The sequence below is a fragment of the Dromiciops gliroides genome, chromosome 1, assembly GCF_019393635.1.
Source record: "Dromiciops gliroides isolate mDroGli1 chromosome 1, mDroGli1.pri, whole genome shotgun sequence".
Classification (NCBI taxonomy): Eukaryota; Metazoa; Chordata; class Mammalia; order Microbiotheria; family Microbiotheriidae; genus Dromiciops; species Dromiciops gliroides.
This window is the reverse complement of record NC_057861.1, coordinates 85,368,290-85,387,725: the sequence shown is the minus strand read 5'-3', so window position 1 is coordinate 85,387,725 and position 19,436 is coordinate 85,368,290. Positions and strand designations below refer to the sequence as shown.

Genomic DNA, 19,436 nt, shown 5'->3' with positions numbered 1-19,436 from the left:
ATGGATTCAGAGTGCAGATTGAGAAATAATTTTTTGGACACAGTCAAGTCAGGAATTTGTTTTCTTTTTCAATAGATACACACAGTCAAAGAAAACATGTATGTATGTATATATTTATATATAGTATAAGTATATAATATGTAATATTTATAAAATAATATAATAATGGTATATAACATTATTTACTAATTACTAAGAATACATGATATATAATACATGATATAATATAATACAAGTATATAACATATAAATATATATATACTTGTAATGTGTTTTTTTCCCTCAATGTTGGGGCAAGGTATGCTAGGAGGGAAAGAAGATAGATTTTTGTTGATTAAAAAATAAAATTTAATTAAATTTAAAAAAATGATTAAAATATTAACTTTCAAAAAACCCCTAAACCCAGCCAGGGATGGACCTTAAAGTCACCAGAGTTCAAACTGTACTCAGGCTAAAAGTCCCTAGTGGTTTGAATTGATCAGCTTTTCAGAATCTTCTGGCTTATAACCACATGACTGAAACAAGGGACACAGCTGAGCCAGAATGACCCTGTGCCGGTTCTCATACTGAATCTAGCATAACTACTTTCCTACCACAGATTCAATTTACTGTCCAAGAACCAGGCTAAGCAAGTAGTTCATGCCCAGAGGTTGACCACCCAAGGGTAATGAATTCTTTGGCCGTGGAAACCCACGAAGGAAATTTAAAAATGCAAAATGGCCTTTAGTTCTGTCATCCCTTTTCAACTTCTGCAACGATGAAAGCAGAATAGTGGAAATGGCAGCAGAGAATTCTAAGCATTACAGATCATATGTTCATAGGTTGAGAGTTAGGAGAAATATTTGAAAGCCACTGAGGCATATGGTGAAATCACACAGTAAGTATATGGGGTAGGATTTGAACCCAAGTTTCCCTGAGTCCAAGTACAGTGACCCATCTACTACATCACATAGAGTTTTAAGATCATCTATAAACATGAACTGTTGGTATTGAGGACAGTCAGCAAAAATGTCGAGAGATGGAGTGTCTTGTGTCAGGAGTAGCAATGAGGTCCTCATCACTGGATCAAAGAGTATATGGGGGTAAGGTGTAAGCAGACTGAAGTACCAGGAGGGGGGCAGGTTACAAAGATCTTTAAAAGCCAAGCAAAGAGGGTCAGCTAGGTGACGCAGTGGATAGAGCACCGACCCTGGAGTCAGGAGGACCTGAGTTCAAATCCAGCCTCAGACACTTAACACTTACTAGCTGTGTGACCCTGGGCAAGTCACTTAACCCCAATTGCCTCACCAAAAAAAAAAAGAAAAGAAAAAGAAAAAGAAAAAAAAAGCCAAGCAAAGGATTTTATCTGGGCAGCTGAGTGACTCAGTGGATGGAGCACTGGAGTCAGGAGAACCTGAATTCAAATCCAGCATCTAGTCAATAATTAAGTAGATATAAGGATTGTGTCTTTGAATCTGGAGATGATAGGGAGCCCCTGGTATTTACTGAGTAAGGGGATGACATGATTAGACCTATGCTCTAAGAAAATTAATTTAACAGCTAAGTGGACTTACTCTCATGCTGAAAACCACTGGAGGAAATAAAATCAAGAAACCGATCAAATCCATCACAAATTCATATTATCTAGTTTCACTGAGTTCTTACAGCTGTGTGACAATCCTTAATTCTTCCCTGATTGGCTCTCTATCATACCACAACGATTAATTTGAACTTTATTTTCTCTTTTCGAGCCTCTTATACCATCCCCTTTCCTCTATTACTTTGCTGAAAAAAAAATCACTGTCATTAATTATAAATTATTCTTCCAAACTGACCACCTTATAACCCTGCTTCATCATCCTCTATCTCTCCTCCTTTTCTCCATTCTCTGAGAAGGAAGAAAAAATTCTTGTAGCTCAGGCCCAGCTCTCCAACTATGCCCTTGATCCCAGGCCCTCCCAAATGCCCAGGGAGTGTGTTCCTTCATTTCCTCTCTCATTTTCAACCTCTCTTATTACCTACTGACTTCTCCCCAATACTTACAAACATACCAGATCTCCTTCATTGCTAAATAGCCTTTATCTGACTGTGACATTCTCACAGGGTATGTTCCTATATCTCTTTTCCCTTTCACAGACAAACTCATAGAAAAAAGTCATCTCTGGTTGTGATTCCTTTTTCCTTTCTTCCCACTTATTTCTCACCCCCTTGTAATCAGGCTTCAGGCTGTGACATTTTATGGAAAATCATCTTTTAATCATTATCAATGTTCTATCGTCCTTTATAGATGTTGCAGGTTTTTTGTTGTTGCTGTGGTTTGGGGTTTGTTTTGTTTGTTTTGTTTTACGAATTGAAGGTTTGCGGCAACCCTCCATGGACAAGTCTATCAGTGCTATTTTTCCAACAGCATGTACTTACATTGTGTCTCTTTGTCCCATTTTGGTAGTTCTTATGACATTTCATACTTTTTCATTATTATTATGTCTGTTAAGTGTGATCTGTGATCAGTGATCTTTCATGTCACTATTGTAATTGTTTTGGAGTGCCATGAATCATAAGACGGCCAACTTAATTGATAAATGTTGTGTGTGTTCTGACTGCTCCATTGACTGGCCATTCCCCATCTTTCCTTGAGCTTCCCTATTCCCTGGGACACAACAATATTGAAGAATATTACATAGACTTAGTTGATAAAGCAGTGACAGGGTTTGAGAGGATTGACTCCAATTTTGAAAGTTCTACTGTGGGAAAAATACTGTCAAACAGCATCACATGCTATAGAGAAATCTTTCATGAAAGGAAGAGTCAAATCAATGCAGCAAACTTCATAGTTGTCTTGTTTTAAGAAATTGTCTTAAGAAATTGCCACAGCCACTCCAACTTTCAGCAACCACCCACCTGATCACTCAGCAGCAAGACAGAACCCCCCCACACACACACCAATAAAAATAATGCATTGAGGCAAGACCCCTTACCAGCTAAGTGGTTCAGTGGATAGAGTACTGGCCCTGAAGTTGGGAGCACCCGAGTTCAGATCTCACCTCAGACACTTACTAGCTGTGTGACCCTGGGCAAGTCACTTAAGCCCAATTGCCTTAAACATCTGGGGCCATCTCCAGTTGTCCTGGTGTATATCTTGCCACTGGACCCACATGGCTCTAGAGGAGAGAGTGAGGTTGGTGACTTTGTACAGCCCTGCCTCACTTAAAGCCAATTCATTGCAAATCATGATATCACCACCTGATGTCATGATCTTCTTTGAGAATAAAGGATAAACAACAACAAGAAGATTATGACTTGCTGAAGGCTCAGTTGATGGTTAGCATTTTTTGTAATAAAACATTTTAATTAATGTATGTACATTTTAAAAGATATAATACTATTGCATACTTAATAGACTACAGTATGGTGTAAACATAACTTTTAGATGCACTGGGAAACCAAAAAATTCATGTGACTTGTTTTATTTTGATATCCACTTTATTATGGTGGTCTGGGATTGAACCCGCAATATCTCTGAGTTATACCTGTACTTGGGGCAGGTAGGTGACCTAGCAGATAGAGTGCTGGAACTAGAAGTTCAATCTGGCCTCAGACAATTAATGGCTGTGTGACCCTGGGCAAGTCACTTAACCCTATTTGTCTTAGTTTCTCATCTGTAAAATGAGCTAGAGAAGGAAATGGCAAACTACTCCAGCATCTCTGCCAAGAAAACCCCTAATTGGGTCATGAAGAGTTGGACACAGCTGAAAAATGACTGAATAACAACATACCTGTACTTTCCTCATTGTTTGATTCTCGGACAATACTCTCTTTTAACTCTGCTTCCTACCTGTCTGACCTTTCCTTGGTTCCCTTTTCTAGATAATCATCTATATTTCACCCCCTAAGCATAGGTATCCCCAAAGATTCTGTACTAGACCATCTTTTCCTATACTTTGCCCTTGGTGATCTAATCTACTCCTGTGGTTTATCATCTCTACTCAGATATCTATATTCATATATCTAGCCTAAATCTTTCCCTAAATCTCATCATCCTTGACTGTATCCTCTCCTTTATCCCCCATAGCAATCCATCACTAAGTCCTAGCAATTCTACCTTTACAACATCTCCCCCTTCCATCCCTTTACTTCATTCACTCCCACAGCCAACACCCTAATTCTGGCCCTCACCCAGTCTTTCCTCACTATTATAATAGAGTCCTAATTGGCCTCTTTTCCTAGAGTATCACACCTTCCTAATTCATCTTCAGTACAGCTCCTAATAAGCTTTCTGAGGCATATCTCTATCTGACCAAGTTATCTCCCTACACAAACATCTCTAGTGGTTCCCAATTACTTCAAGGATAAAACAAACACTGCTTTAGCCTGTCATTTAAAGGCTTTAGAACAGGTCTCCAAATTACCCTTCCAAACATCTTTCATATTACTCCCCTTCACTTCAGGCAAATCAGATGACTAACTGTTCTCCAAATTAAACATTCCAGCTCTGCCCTCCTGCCCTCCTTCCTTATTTCCACTTGTCAAAATATTTCTCTTTCTTCAAAGGCCACCACAGGTGCCTTCTCTTTGTGTTTCTGTGTCTCCTTGTCTGATACCCATAGGTAATAGTGGTATCTCCCAGGATGTAGTCACCTACGTTTGGGTCACTTTGGAATCAAATGTCCCCAAAGTCCCAGGGCAGTTTTAAGCTTTAATAATGGAAACGATCTTAAGTTTAATAGCTGAAAACCATACTAATACTTTGGAGACACCCAGTATAATGAATGGAGCACTGTGGGAATGTCACAGTCAGATGAAGGCTATTCAGTCAATGAGAATTTATTAACTGCCTACTATGTGCCAAGTAATGTGTTCAGCGTTGGAGCTTGGTGTTAGAATTACCTGGGTTTAGGACCTTAAAAAATTTAAAGGAGGGATTTTAGATTCAGAGCTGAAAGGGACCTTATAGGTTATCTAGTTCAATGGTGTCGAACTTAAATAGAAATGATCCCTTTGGGGCAAATTGACATAGAAAACCACAAGTTAAACATTATCTATGATGTATTGTATTTTGTTATTTATGTTGGTAAACATTTCAGCAATTATACATTTTAATCTGGTCCAGGCTGCGTTTAGCCCATCTGCTGAGACTAGACCTCTGGTCTAGTCCAACCCTCTCATTTTTGTAGATAAGGAAACTACGGCCCAGATAGAGATTAAGTGACATTCTCAAGGTAAGATAGCAAATAATTGATGGAGCCAAAATTCAAACCTAAATCCTCTGACTATAGCTAGAGTTGACCTTCCTTCTACTGTACCACGCGTGCCAAAACAATCCTAAAAAAAAAAAAAATCCTAAAATCTCAGGGCTGGATGAGACCTCAGAGAGTACCTGGCCCACTCTGTACCTGATAGGAATCTCCTTTCCAACATTCCCAACAAGTAATCTTCAGTCTTTTCTTGAAGGCTTCTAGTGAGGGACAACCCCCTTCCTCATTCTGCTTTGGGATAGCTTTGGTTGTTAAGATGGTTTCAATAAACTTAAATCTGCCCCTTTACAACTTCTGCCCACAGCCATAGTTGGAGCAGAAGATAAAGAATAATAGTTAAATGCTTGAGGGAATAAAAACAAAATTTCACCTTTTGCTAATACTGTTATGTGGACTGGAGGGAAGGGGGTCAACTTTTTAGTGATCCTGAAGATTTTCCCCTTGTTAGGGACCTCCACCCCAAGGTAGTACTATAAATCTGGAGGATTATATAGGTTTCTGGGGGAGAATAGGCTCATTTGAAGCAGTAAGCAGTTTAACTCTTTGACAACCTTGAGTTGCTTGAGCCTTGAGGCAGGCCTGGTTGAGGAGATTGAGTTCAACCTGGGAGACTGTACAAGTCCTTGGGAGATATGGAGTCCCACCAGAATGGGACAAGCTTGGGCAGGAGTCCCTTTGAGTTTTCCATCATATAAAACCAAGTCTGTCCTGTACTTAATGTCTTGTTAGCCTATGTGCTTGCATGGGAACTGAAGGTACTTTTCCTTTCTGGTAGATACCTAGATACTACCTAACTTCTACAGCGGAAAATTTTTTTTTTGCGGGGCAATGAGGGTTAAGTGACTTGCCCAGGGTCACACAGCTAGTAAGAGTCAAGTGTCTGAGGCCCGATTTGAACTCAGGTACTCCTGAATTCAGGGCTGGTGCTTTAACCACTGCGCCACCTAGCTGCCCCTATGGTGGAAATTTTAAACCCTGTGGAGACATAAGCCAAAGGACAGGATAAGAAAAAAGCCCCCAAGATTGAATTCAATTTGATGCTCTGGGCTACTAGTTGTAGCTTAATGCCTTATCCAAATGTCAGCTATAAACATTATTATCAGTTATAAAAACTTGCTGGGGCTGAGTTGACTTCTGTGTCTGATTTCCTCTTCACCCAGCGCCCTTAACACTCTGGACTCTCCTTTAGCTTGGTGAGGCAAGAAGACCCATGAATGGATCAAAAGACCCAAATTCCTGTCTCACTTGTACCACTGACTTGCTGTGTGACCTTGGGCAAGTTACCTAACCTCTCTATGGGCTTCCATTTCCTCACCTGTAAGGGTTGTTAATATGAATGTATGGATCACCTGGATTTGATGGAGGTGCCTTATTATCCAAAAAGTATTTTTTATGAAACCCTAGGTTAATAGAAGCAAAATGTCCTTCAACTGAACTCCAAACCGAAACCAGATAGCTATCAGATAAAAGACCCTACCTGGTGACTTCTTTAAGTCCCTATCTTATGGGGAAATCTGGGTGTCCTCATCCTTGCCAAACCCTTTTTTGGAATCCTATAATCTTATCATGATGCTTCTGTATTTCCTCCATACTGGTTATAACTGAAATTGTTAAACTGCTTTTGCTTCTGGGTTGAATTTATCATACTATTGAAATTGATAACACTCTAACCCATGGACAAAAAACCCCCCTATATACCCTCAGAAAGAGGGAGCCCCTGAGCTCCCTTGTAGGAGGGGGTCTCCATATGATCATGGTTCTTTCTTCTTGGGACAAAATAAATTGATATTATGTTTTTCCTGTCTGTCTCTGATCTGGTTTATCCTGTAAGAGAGACATTATGTTCTGTGATTTGGTTTTGTTCTGTGGGAGATGTGTCTCTGTTTATTATCATTATTTTTTGTAGGAGATATTATAAAATTAATTTCTCTGACCTGTTTATTAATTTTTAGGAGACAGGCAGATAAAAACTATATTTAATTTTCGACAGGGTGGAACTATAAGACCTATTTCCAGAGTCTAAAGGAAAGCTTCTTAAATTGTGGGTCGCTCCCCCATATGGGGTTGCATAACTGAATGTGGGATTGGTGAATACCCTGGCAAGAGTAAAAAGGTTAAATATACCGATTTTATATACCTATATACGCCAGTGAAAAAATTTCTGTGCGTCTGGAGTGGAAGAAGTTTAAGAAGCCCTGGTCCAAAGTATCAGTGGACTTCTCTAGTTACACCAACCCTTGCGCTCCTCTCCCTGTCCCTGACAGACACTTAACCTGCCAAGGAGAAGAAAATGAAGGGAGGCACCTTGGCATTGGGGAAAGTGAATGCAGTCAGAAGGCAGGAGAGTGGGTGGACCTGAGTTCAAATCCACCTCTAGGCTTCAGTTTCTTCGTCTGTAAAATAAAGGGGGGGCTGGACTAAGACGACCTCTTAGGTCTCTTCCAGCTCAGACTCGTGGTGCTCAGGTAAAGGGAGAGGGAGAGGCGGGAGATGGAGCCAGAGAAGGCCAATGCATGTTCACACACATACTGGAGCCCTCTGCTTTCTCCTCTCAGCCCTGGGGCCGAGGACCGCACAGGTCGGGTGGGGGCTGGGGCGCATGCGCGCCTCTCCGTCCCCGCCCCCTGATGTCCCCTCCCTCTTCCTCCTCCTCCAGCCCTGCCCCTTCCCTCGGGCTCGCGCATCCTGGTCCAGCTGGGCGCGGGCGCGGGCTCGTGTGGGTCCCGGTGGCCGGAGCTAGCCCGGCCGGGGGGCTCCCTGTTCGCCCGCCTCTCGGAGCCATGGCTGAGGAGGGCGCCGTGCCGCCTCACCTGTTGCTGCCCCCAGGGCTTCTGGAGCTGTGCGCGCTCCTGGGAGTCCCCCGGGAGAGCCTCCGCGACGTGGAGCAGGTGAGCTGGGACCGAGGCGGAGATGGAGTGGAGCGGGGGGCGCAGCCCGTCTCTCCTGTGACCCTAACCGAGGCCCTTTTTACTGACGGGGAGACTGAGGCCGCGAGAGGCGCTCTCTAGAAATGTCCCGAGTGGTTGCTCCAAGTGACTTGCCCCAGGGTCACACAGCGATCGAGAGCAGAAAACTCACCTCTCTAAACTCCTCGCTTAGGACTTTTGGCAACACTTTGTTTCTGTCCATTCGTTTTTCTTCTTGTTGTTGTGGTCAAAGTTGTGGCAGCAGCTACAACCCTTTCCCCCAGGGTTTTCCCGATGCTCTTCTCTTCCATCCACCTCTCTCCCACTCGGATACCTTTCTTCTCCCACCCCATCCCCCAAGCTCCCCGGTTACCTCCCCTACCTCTTCTTCCCTCCTTGTCCTAGGAGTTGTTTACTTTCCCATTGTATAAGCCCTACTGGGTGACACATTGACCTCGAACCCAGCCAGCATGTCTTAGACCAGATCATCTCTAAGCAATGATAGTCACTGAGTCAATTTCTTAGAGGCCTTGGACTTCCCGGCTTGGCGAGTGTGGTGGTTCATGCTCTAAGACAGCCCGGCTCTTAGTGCCTGGTGAAATTCTGGAGAGTCCCCCTCCTCCCTGAAGGTTTCCCTCCTCACCCTAGCCAGAAGTGATCTTTTCCACTTCTGAGCCTCCACGGTGTTTTTTAAAATGACGTTCTGCCTGCCTTGTAGTCCCAATAAAGATTCCTATCTTTCCCTCACTATCTACCCCCTTAGAGATCCTTTAGGATTGTCTGACTTTTCTTTGAATTACTTAAGGGTTCTAGTGGTTTAATGTGTAGTGGGGTGTGTGTGTGTGTGTGTGTGTGTGTGTGTGTGTTGGTACTGATTTCATTAGGGTGGGGGAGCTTGGGGTGTGGAACTTCCTTTAGTACTACACCTTTGCATTTCTCTCTCTCTCTCTCTCCACACAGACATATATATATATACTCTAACCCATGGACAAAAGTACACATACATACACGTATTATGTATATGTATGTATGTGTGTGTGTATATATATATATATATAATTTAGCTTTGTTTCTGAGAAGTGCCTGGGGCACTGAGAGGATTGGTGACTTGTCCCATACTTCCTATAGGTGTGACATAAACCCAGGCTTTCCTGACCACGAAGCCAGCTCTCTATCCAGTATGTGATGCCGCCTCTAAAAAAGCTACATGTGTGGGGCAGCTAGATGGCGTAGTGGATAAGCACCGGCCCTGGATTCAGGAGTACCTGAGTTCAAATCCGGCCTCAGACACTTACTAGCTGTGTGACCCTGGGCAAGTCACTTAACCCCAATTGCCTCACCAAAAAAAAAATTAAATTAAAAAAAAGAAAGCTACATGTGCTTAAACAGTTATATTTAATTTGGAGCCCCTCTTGGGACCTTTCCTCTGGACTATCCTCAGAGATGGTCACTTACTTTAGTAATGAAACCCCTGCATGGGGTGGTCCCTTAGCTTCTGCTAGCTGGGGAGTTATAGAAAAGTAGGGCCCCTCCAGGATAGAGTGTACAAAGGACAAGGTTTTTGGTAGAGATTAGGAAACGTTTAAGAAGCATGTGAATGATGGAGGGGGTGGGGAAGTGGGAAGGGTTGTGTTCAGGTGGAAGTTAATTCTGAAGTTGTAGTAGGAGAGAACCTTGAACAGGGACAAGTAGACCAGCGTCCACTGAATAGTTTCCTCATCTGACAGATGACCGGCTTGGGCTTGGTGGATTCATTTTCCAGACTTTACATCCTGGGACTCTGTTCCTCCCAATAATGAGAGACAATAGTGAAACAGAAATAGACCCAGAATGGGAGCCTGGCGACCTGTGTTCTCTTCCTGGCCCTGTGTAACCTTGGCAAGATGCTTGACCACTGAGGCCTTGGGCTTTCTTATCTGCAAAATGAGGTTACTGGACGAGATAATGGCTGAAGTTCCTCCCAGCCCAGCATTCTGTGATTCTATAAACAGATGATCATGTCTCCTCAATTTTATTCTTTACTCTTCTCCATGGACAGCCCCTCACACAGTTGGAGTCATCTGTACCATTTTGTCAACTGTGATTCTTCCACTGTAACAAGGATGCCGATATATATAACAAGACCTGGGTGGCACTGAGAGGCAGGAAGCTCTGGGTTCAAGTTTCATTTTTGACATATGCTGGTTGTGTGACTAGGGGCAAATCATTTAACCCCTCAGTGCCCCCTAGACAGCTCTTCAAAGTTAAATAGATGGTGTTGTCTGCATGGGGGTAGAGGAAGCTTCTTACTGGGAGGTCCCTATGCTGGTGAAATCACACATCTAAATCCCATCCCCACCCTACCCCTACCCCCAGGATAGCCATCACTTGCATTTGGCCTACTTCTTAGATTCATGTGCATCTTTTTTCTTGGAAATAATCCTGTGAGATCTATATATTATTCTCTATTGCTTTGTATTGAGGCCATGTAGTAGATAGAAAATGGGACTTAGATTTCAAGAATCACTGGATTCAGATCCTACCTCTCACAGTGTCATACTTAACTTCTCTATAACCACAAATTACCTCCTCTGGAAAATAGGCATAATGATAATACCGGTAGAACCTACTATGCTATTGTGAGATAACTCTGTAAAACACTATACAAAACACTATAGGAGGTTCATTATCATCATTATTATTGCTATTCATATGTATCTGTCATCATACCCCAATTAAATTGTAAGTTCATTTAGGTCAGATCTTTTGTCCTGGGGCCACTCGTTGCAACATCTTGTTTAAATATTCAGTTAGTTTTTGTTGTTGTTCAGTTCTCTCTGACTCTCTGAGACTCCATTTGGGGTTTTCTTGGTAAAGTTATTGGAGTGATTTGACATTTCCTTCTCCAGCTGCTAGGATGAGGAACTGAGGCAAACAGGGTTTAGTGATTTGCCCAGGGTCACACAGCTAGTAAGTGTCTGAGACAAGATTTGAACTCTTGGAGATGGGTCTTTCTGATTCTGAGCCCGGTGCTCCGAACCAAGCCCTCTGCACCACCCAGCTGCCCCAAATTGATCAATTACTTTTTAAGTGATTCTAAGAGGTCATCTAATTCAAGCTCAAATTGACTTTACTGGGGAGGAAGCTGGGGCCACAGAGATTAAATGGCCTTTTTCCTTAATGTTACTAAGATAGTGCAGGGCAGAGTCAGCATTTATACTCAGTGATTCTGGCTAAGTCTCAATCAGTGCAAACAATAAGGAATCCCCTGAAGTGGTTGCATTATTTGAATTTACATTGCATATTTTCATTGGGTTGGAATAAATGACCATATTTTACATTTTACAGCTACTTGGTACAGTAGTTACAGCACTGGGCCTGAAATCAGGGGGACCTGAGTTCAGATTTGGCCCCAGATACATATTAGCTGTGTGACCCTGGGCAAGTCACTTAACCTCTGATTGCCTCTGTTTCCTTGTCTGTAAAATGGGGATAATTATAGTACCTACTTTCTAGGGTTCTTTATGAAGATAAAATGAGATAAAATTTGTGAAATGCATACATATAGGTTCTATATGTTATTTAGTCCATAAGTCTTGTCCTACTCTTCATGACCCCAGTTGGGAATTTCTTGGCAAAGATACTGGAGTAGTTTGCCATTTTCTTCTTAAGATCATTTTACAAATGAGGAACTGAGACAAACAGGATTAAGTGACTTGCCCAGGGTCACAAAGCTAGTGTTTGAAGCTGAATTTGAACTCAGGTCCTTCAAACTCCCACCCCGCATTCTGTCCACTAAGACACTATATAAATGTTGCTTATTATTATTATCGTTTAGAATACATGCAGCCACTTAAGGGAATTCATTGTTCACACTAATAGGAACCTAGCCTTACCCTACAGCAGCACTTCTTAAACTTTTTCAACTTACAACCCCTTTATGCCCAAGAAATTTTTATGTGACCCTGGTATATAGATACATAAAATAGGTATACATAGCCTTTTACTGTTGCCAAATTTTTCACAACCACTACATTCAGTTATGGGGTCCAGACCCACAGCTTAAGAAGCTAAGCCCCATAGGACTGTGGGCAAATCACTCATGTCCCAGAATTGCTTAATGCTCACAGGGACTATCATCTGCGGGGAATTCCTATACCAGCAAATATCAATATATCGTCCCATAGATAATTGAATTTGTTGTTGTCGCTCATCCTTTGTTCTCGAAGAGGACCAATGACATCGTGAAGATCATGTCTTGGCTTTCATGTCAGCCTCACTCTCTCTTCCATAGTCATCAGAGTCCTGTGGTCCTGGATGAAGTGGGTGACCTTGGCCTTTCTAAATTAAGGTCTTCCCCAAGTCTCGGTTTGTCTGTGAGTTACTTTTGCAGTGTCAGGTCTAAGATCCAGGATGTCTAATCCTAGTGTCCAGCACTTTGGGGACTAAAATCAGCTAGTTTTCTCACTTGTGATGGCAACCCCCTTTTCTCTGATCCCACTTTGCTTCATTATTGCCAAGAGAACATCACTATCTCTGTGGAAGCTGTAGAGGTTCCACTATGCTCATTCTGCTGTGGATTTCCCTAGTTTGTGCTGCCTTTCCCGCCCTTTCTCCATTCATTCTTAGTGTTCTTGATAATTTTGGTTCCTAGAGAAACTTCTCCATTATTCTTTTCTTGCCAGTGTTATACATAAAGCTACGTATATTGTCATTTTTCCTTAGTGGGTAAGTGGCTTGGGAATAGTAGCAATATTTTTGGCATATTAGTTATGTTCAGTACTGATTCTGCTACTGAATCTTTATAATTATCATTTAATTTATGGTTTCATTTAATCATCTGTAAATTATTGTAATATTTTTAAGGTGGCCGTCAATGAAAATAAAAGCCATAGTCAGTCAGTAAGCATTTATCATGCTCCTTCTGTGCATCAGACACTGTGCTAAGCACTGGGGATACACAGAAAGGCAAAAGACAGTCCTTACCCTCAAGGAACTCATAGTCTAATGGCTTTAGGGAAATAATTCCCATTTTTATGGCATTTTACAACTAGGGAGCATAGTGGATAGATTTGTAGACCTGGAATCCTGGAATCAAGAGGACAAAAATTCATATCCAGCCTCAGATACTTGCTAGCTTTGTGACCCTGTGTAAGTCAGACCTTCTGCCTCAGTTTCCTCAACTGTAAAATGGGGATAATTATAACACTTACCTCTCAGGGTTGTTATGAGGATCAAATGAGAGAATATGTGTAAGGTACTTAGGATATAGTAGGTGCATAGTAAATGCTTGTTCTCTTCCCTTCTTTCCTCACAACAATGTATTGAAGTGAGTAGGGCAAATAGTATTGTTCCTATTTATGGATGAAGACCATTGAGGTCACAATGCTAATACAAATCAGGGCTGGGGTTCCAACTCAGACCTCCTGACTCCAAGTACTACACAATTTCCATCACATTACATTATGTTTCTAATAGAAATTAATGGATTTGAAATTAGAGTATTCACTGTTAGTGTATCAACTTAATTACTTCTAATTATGTCTTCATGAAAAAGCAATCTTCTATTAAGAAACTGTCTCCTGTTTCCTTGCATTTTATCCCCCAGAATAGAAATACTTCCCTTGCTCCCCCCCCACCGCCTCTCCAGCGCCAGCTTTGTGTTGTCTCACTTCCTCAAACATGCCAAAATGGCATCTTTCCCATGTCCTTGTGTTTGGGAATAGGAAATGACCTGCTTTTAGTTACTGTACGTCTCACTGGTTAGAAAGATTTTGCTTTTCGCGTGGTTATGACTTGTCTACTTCACTGCCTTGTATTGAGGCATCATTTCCAGAGAGCAGGATGAATCCCTTTAAAATGTTTGTAAGTGGTACATTTAACAAACTGAAACTGACTGCACAACTCTTCTCCTTTGATGGGGAGGGCAGCCAACCTCAGTAGAAAAGCCCCTTTTGTTCTTTTTTTCCTATTAAGGGTCAGAAGGAACCAAGCGATAGGAGAAAAGGCAGTGGATGGGCAACCACTTGCTTTTAAAGCCCCCATAAATGCCATTGTTCATGAAACAGTTCATTTAGTTTTGTTTTATAGCACTGTTAATGGGGGGGTTGGAGAGAAATCATTTCCATTTGTTTTGGTGGCTTTGTCATAATTTTCCACTACATCTCGGGCAAGCCTTTTAACCCAATGTCAGTTTAGAAACCCACAAGACTGTGAAATAATTTACCAATTCTGGTACATCCTTTCTATGTTATTTTGGGTATGACCACTTAGAGGCAGGTAGGTGGCTAAGTGAATAGAGCACTGGGCCCAGAGACAGGAAGGCCAGAGTTCAAGTCCAGTCTTAGACACTGACTAGCTGTGTAACACTAACATTATTGTACCTCTGTTTCCACATTTGTAAAATGGGCATGATAATAATAGTACCTACCTCGTAGATAAGGATTAAATGAGATAATTTTATAAAGCATCTTGTAAACTTTTAAGAATCTATACAAATGGGGGCAGCTAGATGGCGCAGTGGTTAAAGCGTTGGCCCTGGATTCAGGAGTACCTGAGTTCAAATCCGGCCTCAGACACTTAACACTTACTAGCTGTGTGACCCTGGGCAAGTCGCTTAACCCCCATTGCCTCACTAAAAACAAACAAACAAAAACACCCAAGAATCTATACAAATGCTAGCCATTGTGGGGGTTTTTTGTTTGTTTTGTGTGTGTGTTTTTTGGGGCAGGGCAGTGAGGGTTAAGTGACTTGCCCAGGGTCACACAGCTAGTAAGTGTCAAGTGTCTGAGGCCAGATTTGAACTCAGGTTCTCCTGAATCCACGGCTGGTGCTTTATCCTCCGTGCCGCCAAGCTGCCCTCATTGTTGTTTTTTAACTTGATAATTATTGTTATAGAGGCTTTTTGTATATGTATATGTGTGTGTTTATGTATACACATATGTTTATTATGTACCTAGGTGGCACAGTGCCAGGCCTGGAGTCAGGAAGACTCTTCTTCCTGAGTTCAAATCTGGCCTCAGACACTTACTAGTTGTGTGACACTGGGCAAGTCCCTTCACCCCATTTGCCTCAGTTTCCTCATCTGTAAAATGAGCTGGAGAAGGAAACGGCAAACCACTTTGCCAAGAAAATCCCAAATGGGATCACAAAGACTCAGATGTGACTGAAAATGACTGAGTAACTACCACTTCAACCACAACCTATTAAGAGTGTGACCTCCTTGAGAGGATTAGGATCCATACAGAGAGGGTGATGAGAGGATTGGATGTAGCCAGAGGAATTTCAGAGTTATTGATTAAGGCAGTGGGGGGCAGCGAGTTGGTGCGGTGGATACAGCACTGGCCCTGGACTCAGGAGTCCAGCCTCAGACACTTGACACTTACTAGCTGTATGACCCTGGGCAAATCACTTAACCCTCATTGTCCCATCCCTCCCCCCCCCCCCCAAAAAAAGAAAACTACTTGTTCAGGACAGTGCAGTGTTTGCATAGGATGATGAATTCAGGAGTGTAGTGTCCAGGTCAATAATGCTATTTTACTCTCCCCTGGTTAAACTACTTCTAGAGTACAGTGCCAACTTCTAAGAACCTCACTTTTAAGCAGGTAGATATGGATAAACTGGAATATTGGGGGAAACAGAAAAGAATGGAAAACTGTCATAAAAAGAGTTGCCAAAGGGATTGGAGAGCCCGATGTTTCAGGCAAGTCAGACCACCACAGCCATCACCTTGTCCACCCTCAGACCCTGATGGAGACAGCCCAGGATCCTTGAAGCCAAGAGCCTTGAGAATCATAGTGCTTACAGCCTAGTGCCCTCAGCCATCGTCCTGGTAAACAACAGGAGATGCCACCAGCAGTCTGGCAACCGCTTCCTTTTGTGCTACAGCTGAAGCTACTGAAGACCCAGAAAAGAAAATTCTTGCCACCAAAGTTCTCAGTGCTATTAGACGGTTCTCCTTCAGAAACTGACATTATTTTATCACTGGAAATGTCATTAAAGAAGAGCCATGACCATCTGTTTTGCTCTTATACCCTAATGACCATGACACTTTTCCATTTGACTTACAGTTGAATCCTTCCACATCTCCTGTCCCCTCTATTAGAATGTGTGTGTGTGTGTGTGTGTGTGTGTGTGTGTGGTGTGAAACAGCTGGATGGTCCAGTGGTTAGAGTTCAGGGTCTGGAGCCAGGACGACTCACGTTCCCAAGTTCAAATTTGGCCTTAGACACTTAATAATTAGTTATGTGACCCTGGGCAAGTCATTTAATCCTGTTTGCCTCAGTTTCTTCATCTGTCAAATGAGCTGGAGAAGGAAATGGCAAACTATTCTGGTATCTTTGCCAAGAAAACCTCAAATGGGATCATGGAGAGTTAGACATGACTGAAAACATAACCAAACAACATTAACAACAACAACAGCAACAGCAGCAACAATCTACTAGAATGTAAGCTCCTTGAGAGCTTACTTTGCCATTTGTATCTCTAGTGCTTAGCACTGTGCTTTGTGCAAAGTCTTTAATAAATGCTGTGTTCATTCGCTTGGCCTGGAGAAGAGAAAACTTGGGCTTAAGATAGCTCTCTTTTATTTGCTGACTCCCTTCTGGAAGAGGAATTAAATTTGTTCATCTTAGCTCCAGAGGAGAGAACTATGAATAATATAGTGCTTTATGGGTTTGCAAAATGTTTTCCATACATTCTTTTTTTTTTTTTTTTGTGGAGCAATAAGGGTTAAGTGAATTGCCCAGGGTCACACAGCTAGTAAGTGTCAAGTGTCTGAGGCAAGATTTGAACTTAGGTCCTCCTGAATCAAGGGCCAGTGCTTTATCCACTGCACCACCTAGCTGCCCCTTCCATACATTCTTATTTGTTCCTCACAACCACCCAGTGATCGGTACTGTTATTATGTCCCTTTTATAGATGAGGAGACTGAGGCTGAGAAGAAAAGTTAAGAGAATTGCCTAGGATCACTCAGTAAGTGTCTGAAGCAGGATTCAAATTCAAGTCTTCCTGAATCTGAGTCCAGCATTCTATCCACTAAGCCACTTTGTTGCCTAGGATGATATAAATGTAATTTGTGACCTGAATAGTAGAAGTTCTGGAGCCCCAGCCTTCTGAATAGAGGAGATTGAATTTCTGGACAGCATTGAATTCTTGGTGAATTCTGGGACCCAGTTTTGTGGATAAAGTCATGGGGATTCCCTGGGCAGCGTCAAGTTCCTGGAGAATTCAGACAGTTTTCTAAGGGCAAAGGGGAAGTTCTTGGGCAACATTAGCCTTTTGGGGGAGAAGATAACTGGATGTGTGACCCCAAAAGTGGAAGAACAGCAAGGGACTGAACCATGATGCCAGGAAGCAAAAGACCAAGACTTTTTTGTTGTTCAGTTCTTCAGTTGTGTTTAACTCTTTGTGACCCCACCCCCACACACCATGGCATGCCAGGCCCTTCTATCCTCCACTATCTCCTGAAGTCTGTCCAAGCTCATATTTGTTGTTTCCATGACACCATCTATCTCATCCTCTGCCGTCCCCTTCTCCTTTTGCCTTCAAATTTTTTTGGGGGGTGGCAATGAGGGTTAAGTGACTTGCCCAGGGTCACACAGCTAGTAAGTGTCAAGTGTCTGAAGCCAGATTTGAACTCAGGTCCTCCTGACTCCAGGGCAGGTGCTTTATCCACTGCACCACTTAGCTGCCCCTTTTGCCTTCAATCTTTCCCAACATCAGGGTCTTTTCCATTGAGTCATCTTCTCATTAAGTGGCCAAAGCTTCAGCTTCAATGTTTGAGCTCCCAAAGAATAGTCTGATTTTTTTTCTAATTACTGACTGATTTGATCTTGCTGTCCAAGGGATTCTCAAAAGTCTTCTCCCGCACCATGATTTGAAAGCATTTGATTCTATGGCTCCTCAGCTTTCCTCATAGTCCAACTCTCACAGCCATACATTGCTACTGGAAAAGCCATAGCTTCGATAGCAAGGTGATGTCTCTGCTCTTTAGCATACTGTCTAGATTCACCATAGATTTTCTTCCAAGGAAGCAACATCTTTTAATTTCATGGCTGCAGTCACCATCTGCAGTGATCTTTGAGCTCAAGAATATAAAATCTGACACTGCTTCTATTCCTTCTCCCTCTGTTTGTCAGAAAGTGATGGGGTTCGGGGGCGGCTAGGTGGTGCAGTGGATAAAGCACCGGCCCTGGATTCAGGAGGACCTGAGTTCAAATCCGGCCTCAGACACTTGACACTTACTAGCTGTGTGACCCTGGGCAAGTCACTTAACCCCCATTGTCCCGCAAAAAAAAAAAAAAAAAAAAGTGATGGGGCCAGTTGTAGTTTTTTGATGTTAAGCTCCAGGTCAACTTTGATATTCTCCTCTTTCACCCTCATCAAGGGACTTCTTAATTCTTCTTCACTTTCTGCCATCAGAGTTGGTATCGTCTGCAGGTCTGAGATTGTTTATTTCTCCCAGCAACCTTAATTTTAGCTTTTGATTTGTCCAGCCTGTCATTTGACATGATGCATTCTGCATATAAGTTAAGACAATAATATACAACCTTTTTGAACTCCTTTTCCATCTTTTTTGGGCAGGGCAATGGGGGGGTTAAGTGACTTACCAAGGGTCACACAGCTATTAAGTGTCAAGTATCTTAGGCCGGATTTGAACTCAGGTCCTCCCGAATACAGGGCCGGTGCTTTATCTACTGCACCACCTAGCTGCCCCTTCCTTTTCCATCTTAAACCATATTCCATGTTGTTCCATGTTTGGGTCTAACTGCTGCTTTTTGACCTCTGTACAATTCTTAAGGAGACAAGTAAGATGTTCTTGTACTGTCATCTCTTTGACGACTTACCACCTTTTGTCGTGATCCACACAGTCAAAGGCTTTAATGTAGATAATGAAGCAGAAGTAGATTTTCTTCTGGAACCCCCTTGCTTTCTCTGTAATCCAGCAAATGTAGGCAATTTGGTCTCTAGTTCCTCTGCCTCTTTGGAAACCACCCTGCTCTTCAGTAATTCTTGGTTCACATATTGCTGAAGCCTAGCTTGCAGAATCTTTTTTTTTTTTTTTTTTTTGGCGGGGCAATGGGGGTTAAGTGACTTGCCCAGGGGTCACATAGCTAGTAAATGTCAAGTGTCTGAGACCGGATTTGAACTTAAGGTACTCCTGAATCCGGGGCCGATGCTTTATTCACTGTGCCACCTAGCTGCCCCTTAGCTTGCAGAATCTTAATCATAACCTTGCTAGTATGTGAAATGAGTGCAGTCATTTAGTAATTCAGACATGCCTTGCCATTGTCCTTCTTTAGGATTGTGACATAAACTG

The 19,436-nt window shown here is 42.4% G+C and overlaps 1 protein-coding gene across 2 annotated transcripts in view; it reads left to right on the top strand.

Moving 5' to 3' along the window:
* Window positions 1–7,957: 7,957 nt before the first annotated feature.
* The window catches only part of DENND3 (DENN domain containing 3), a 121,607-nt gene continuing 110,128 nt past the window's right edge, over window positions 7,958–19,436 (top strand). For both annotated transcript variants that reach the window (XM_043964303.1, XM_043964222.1), the window contains exon 1: window positions 7,958–8,119. In XM_043964303.1, coding sequence (XP_043820238.1) covers window positions 8,012–8,119 — 108 coding nt within the window. In that variant the 5' untranslated portion in view covers window positions 7,958–8,011. The remainder of the gene's footprint in view (window positions 8,120–19,436) is intronic.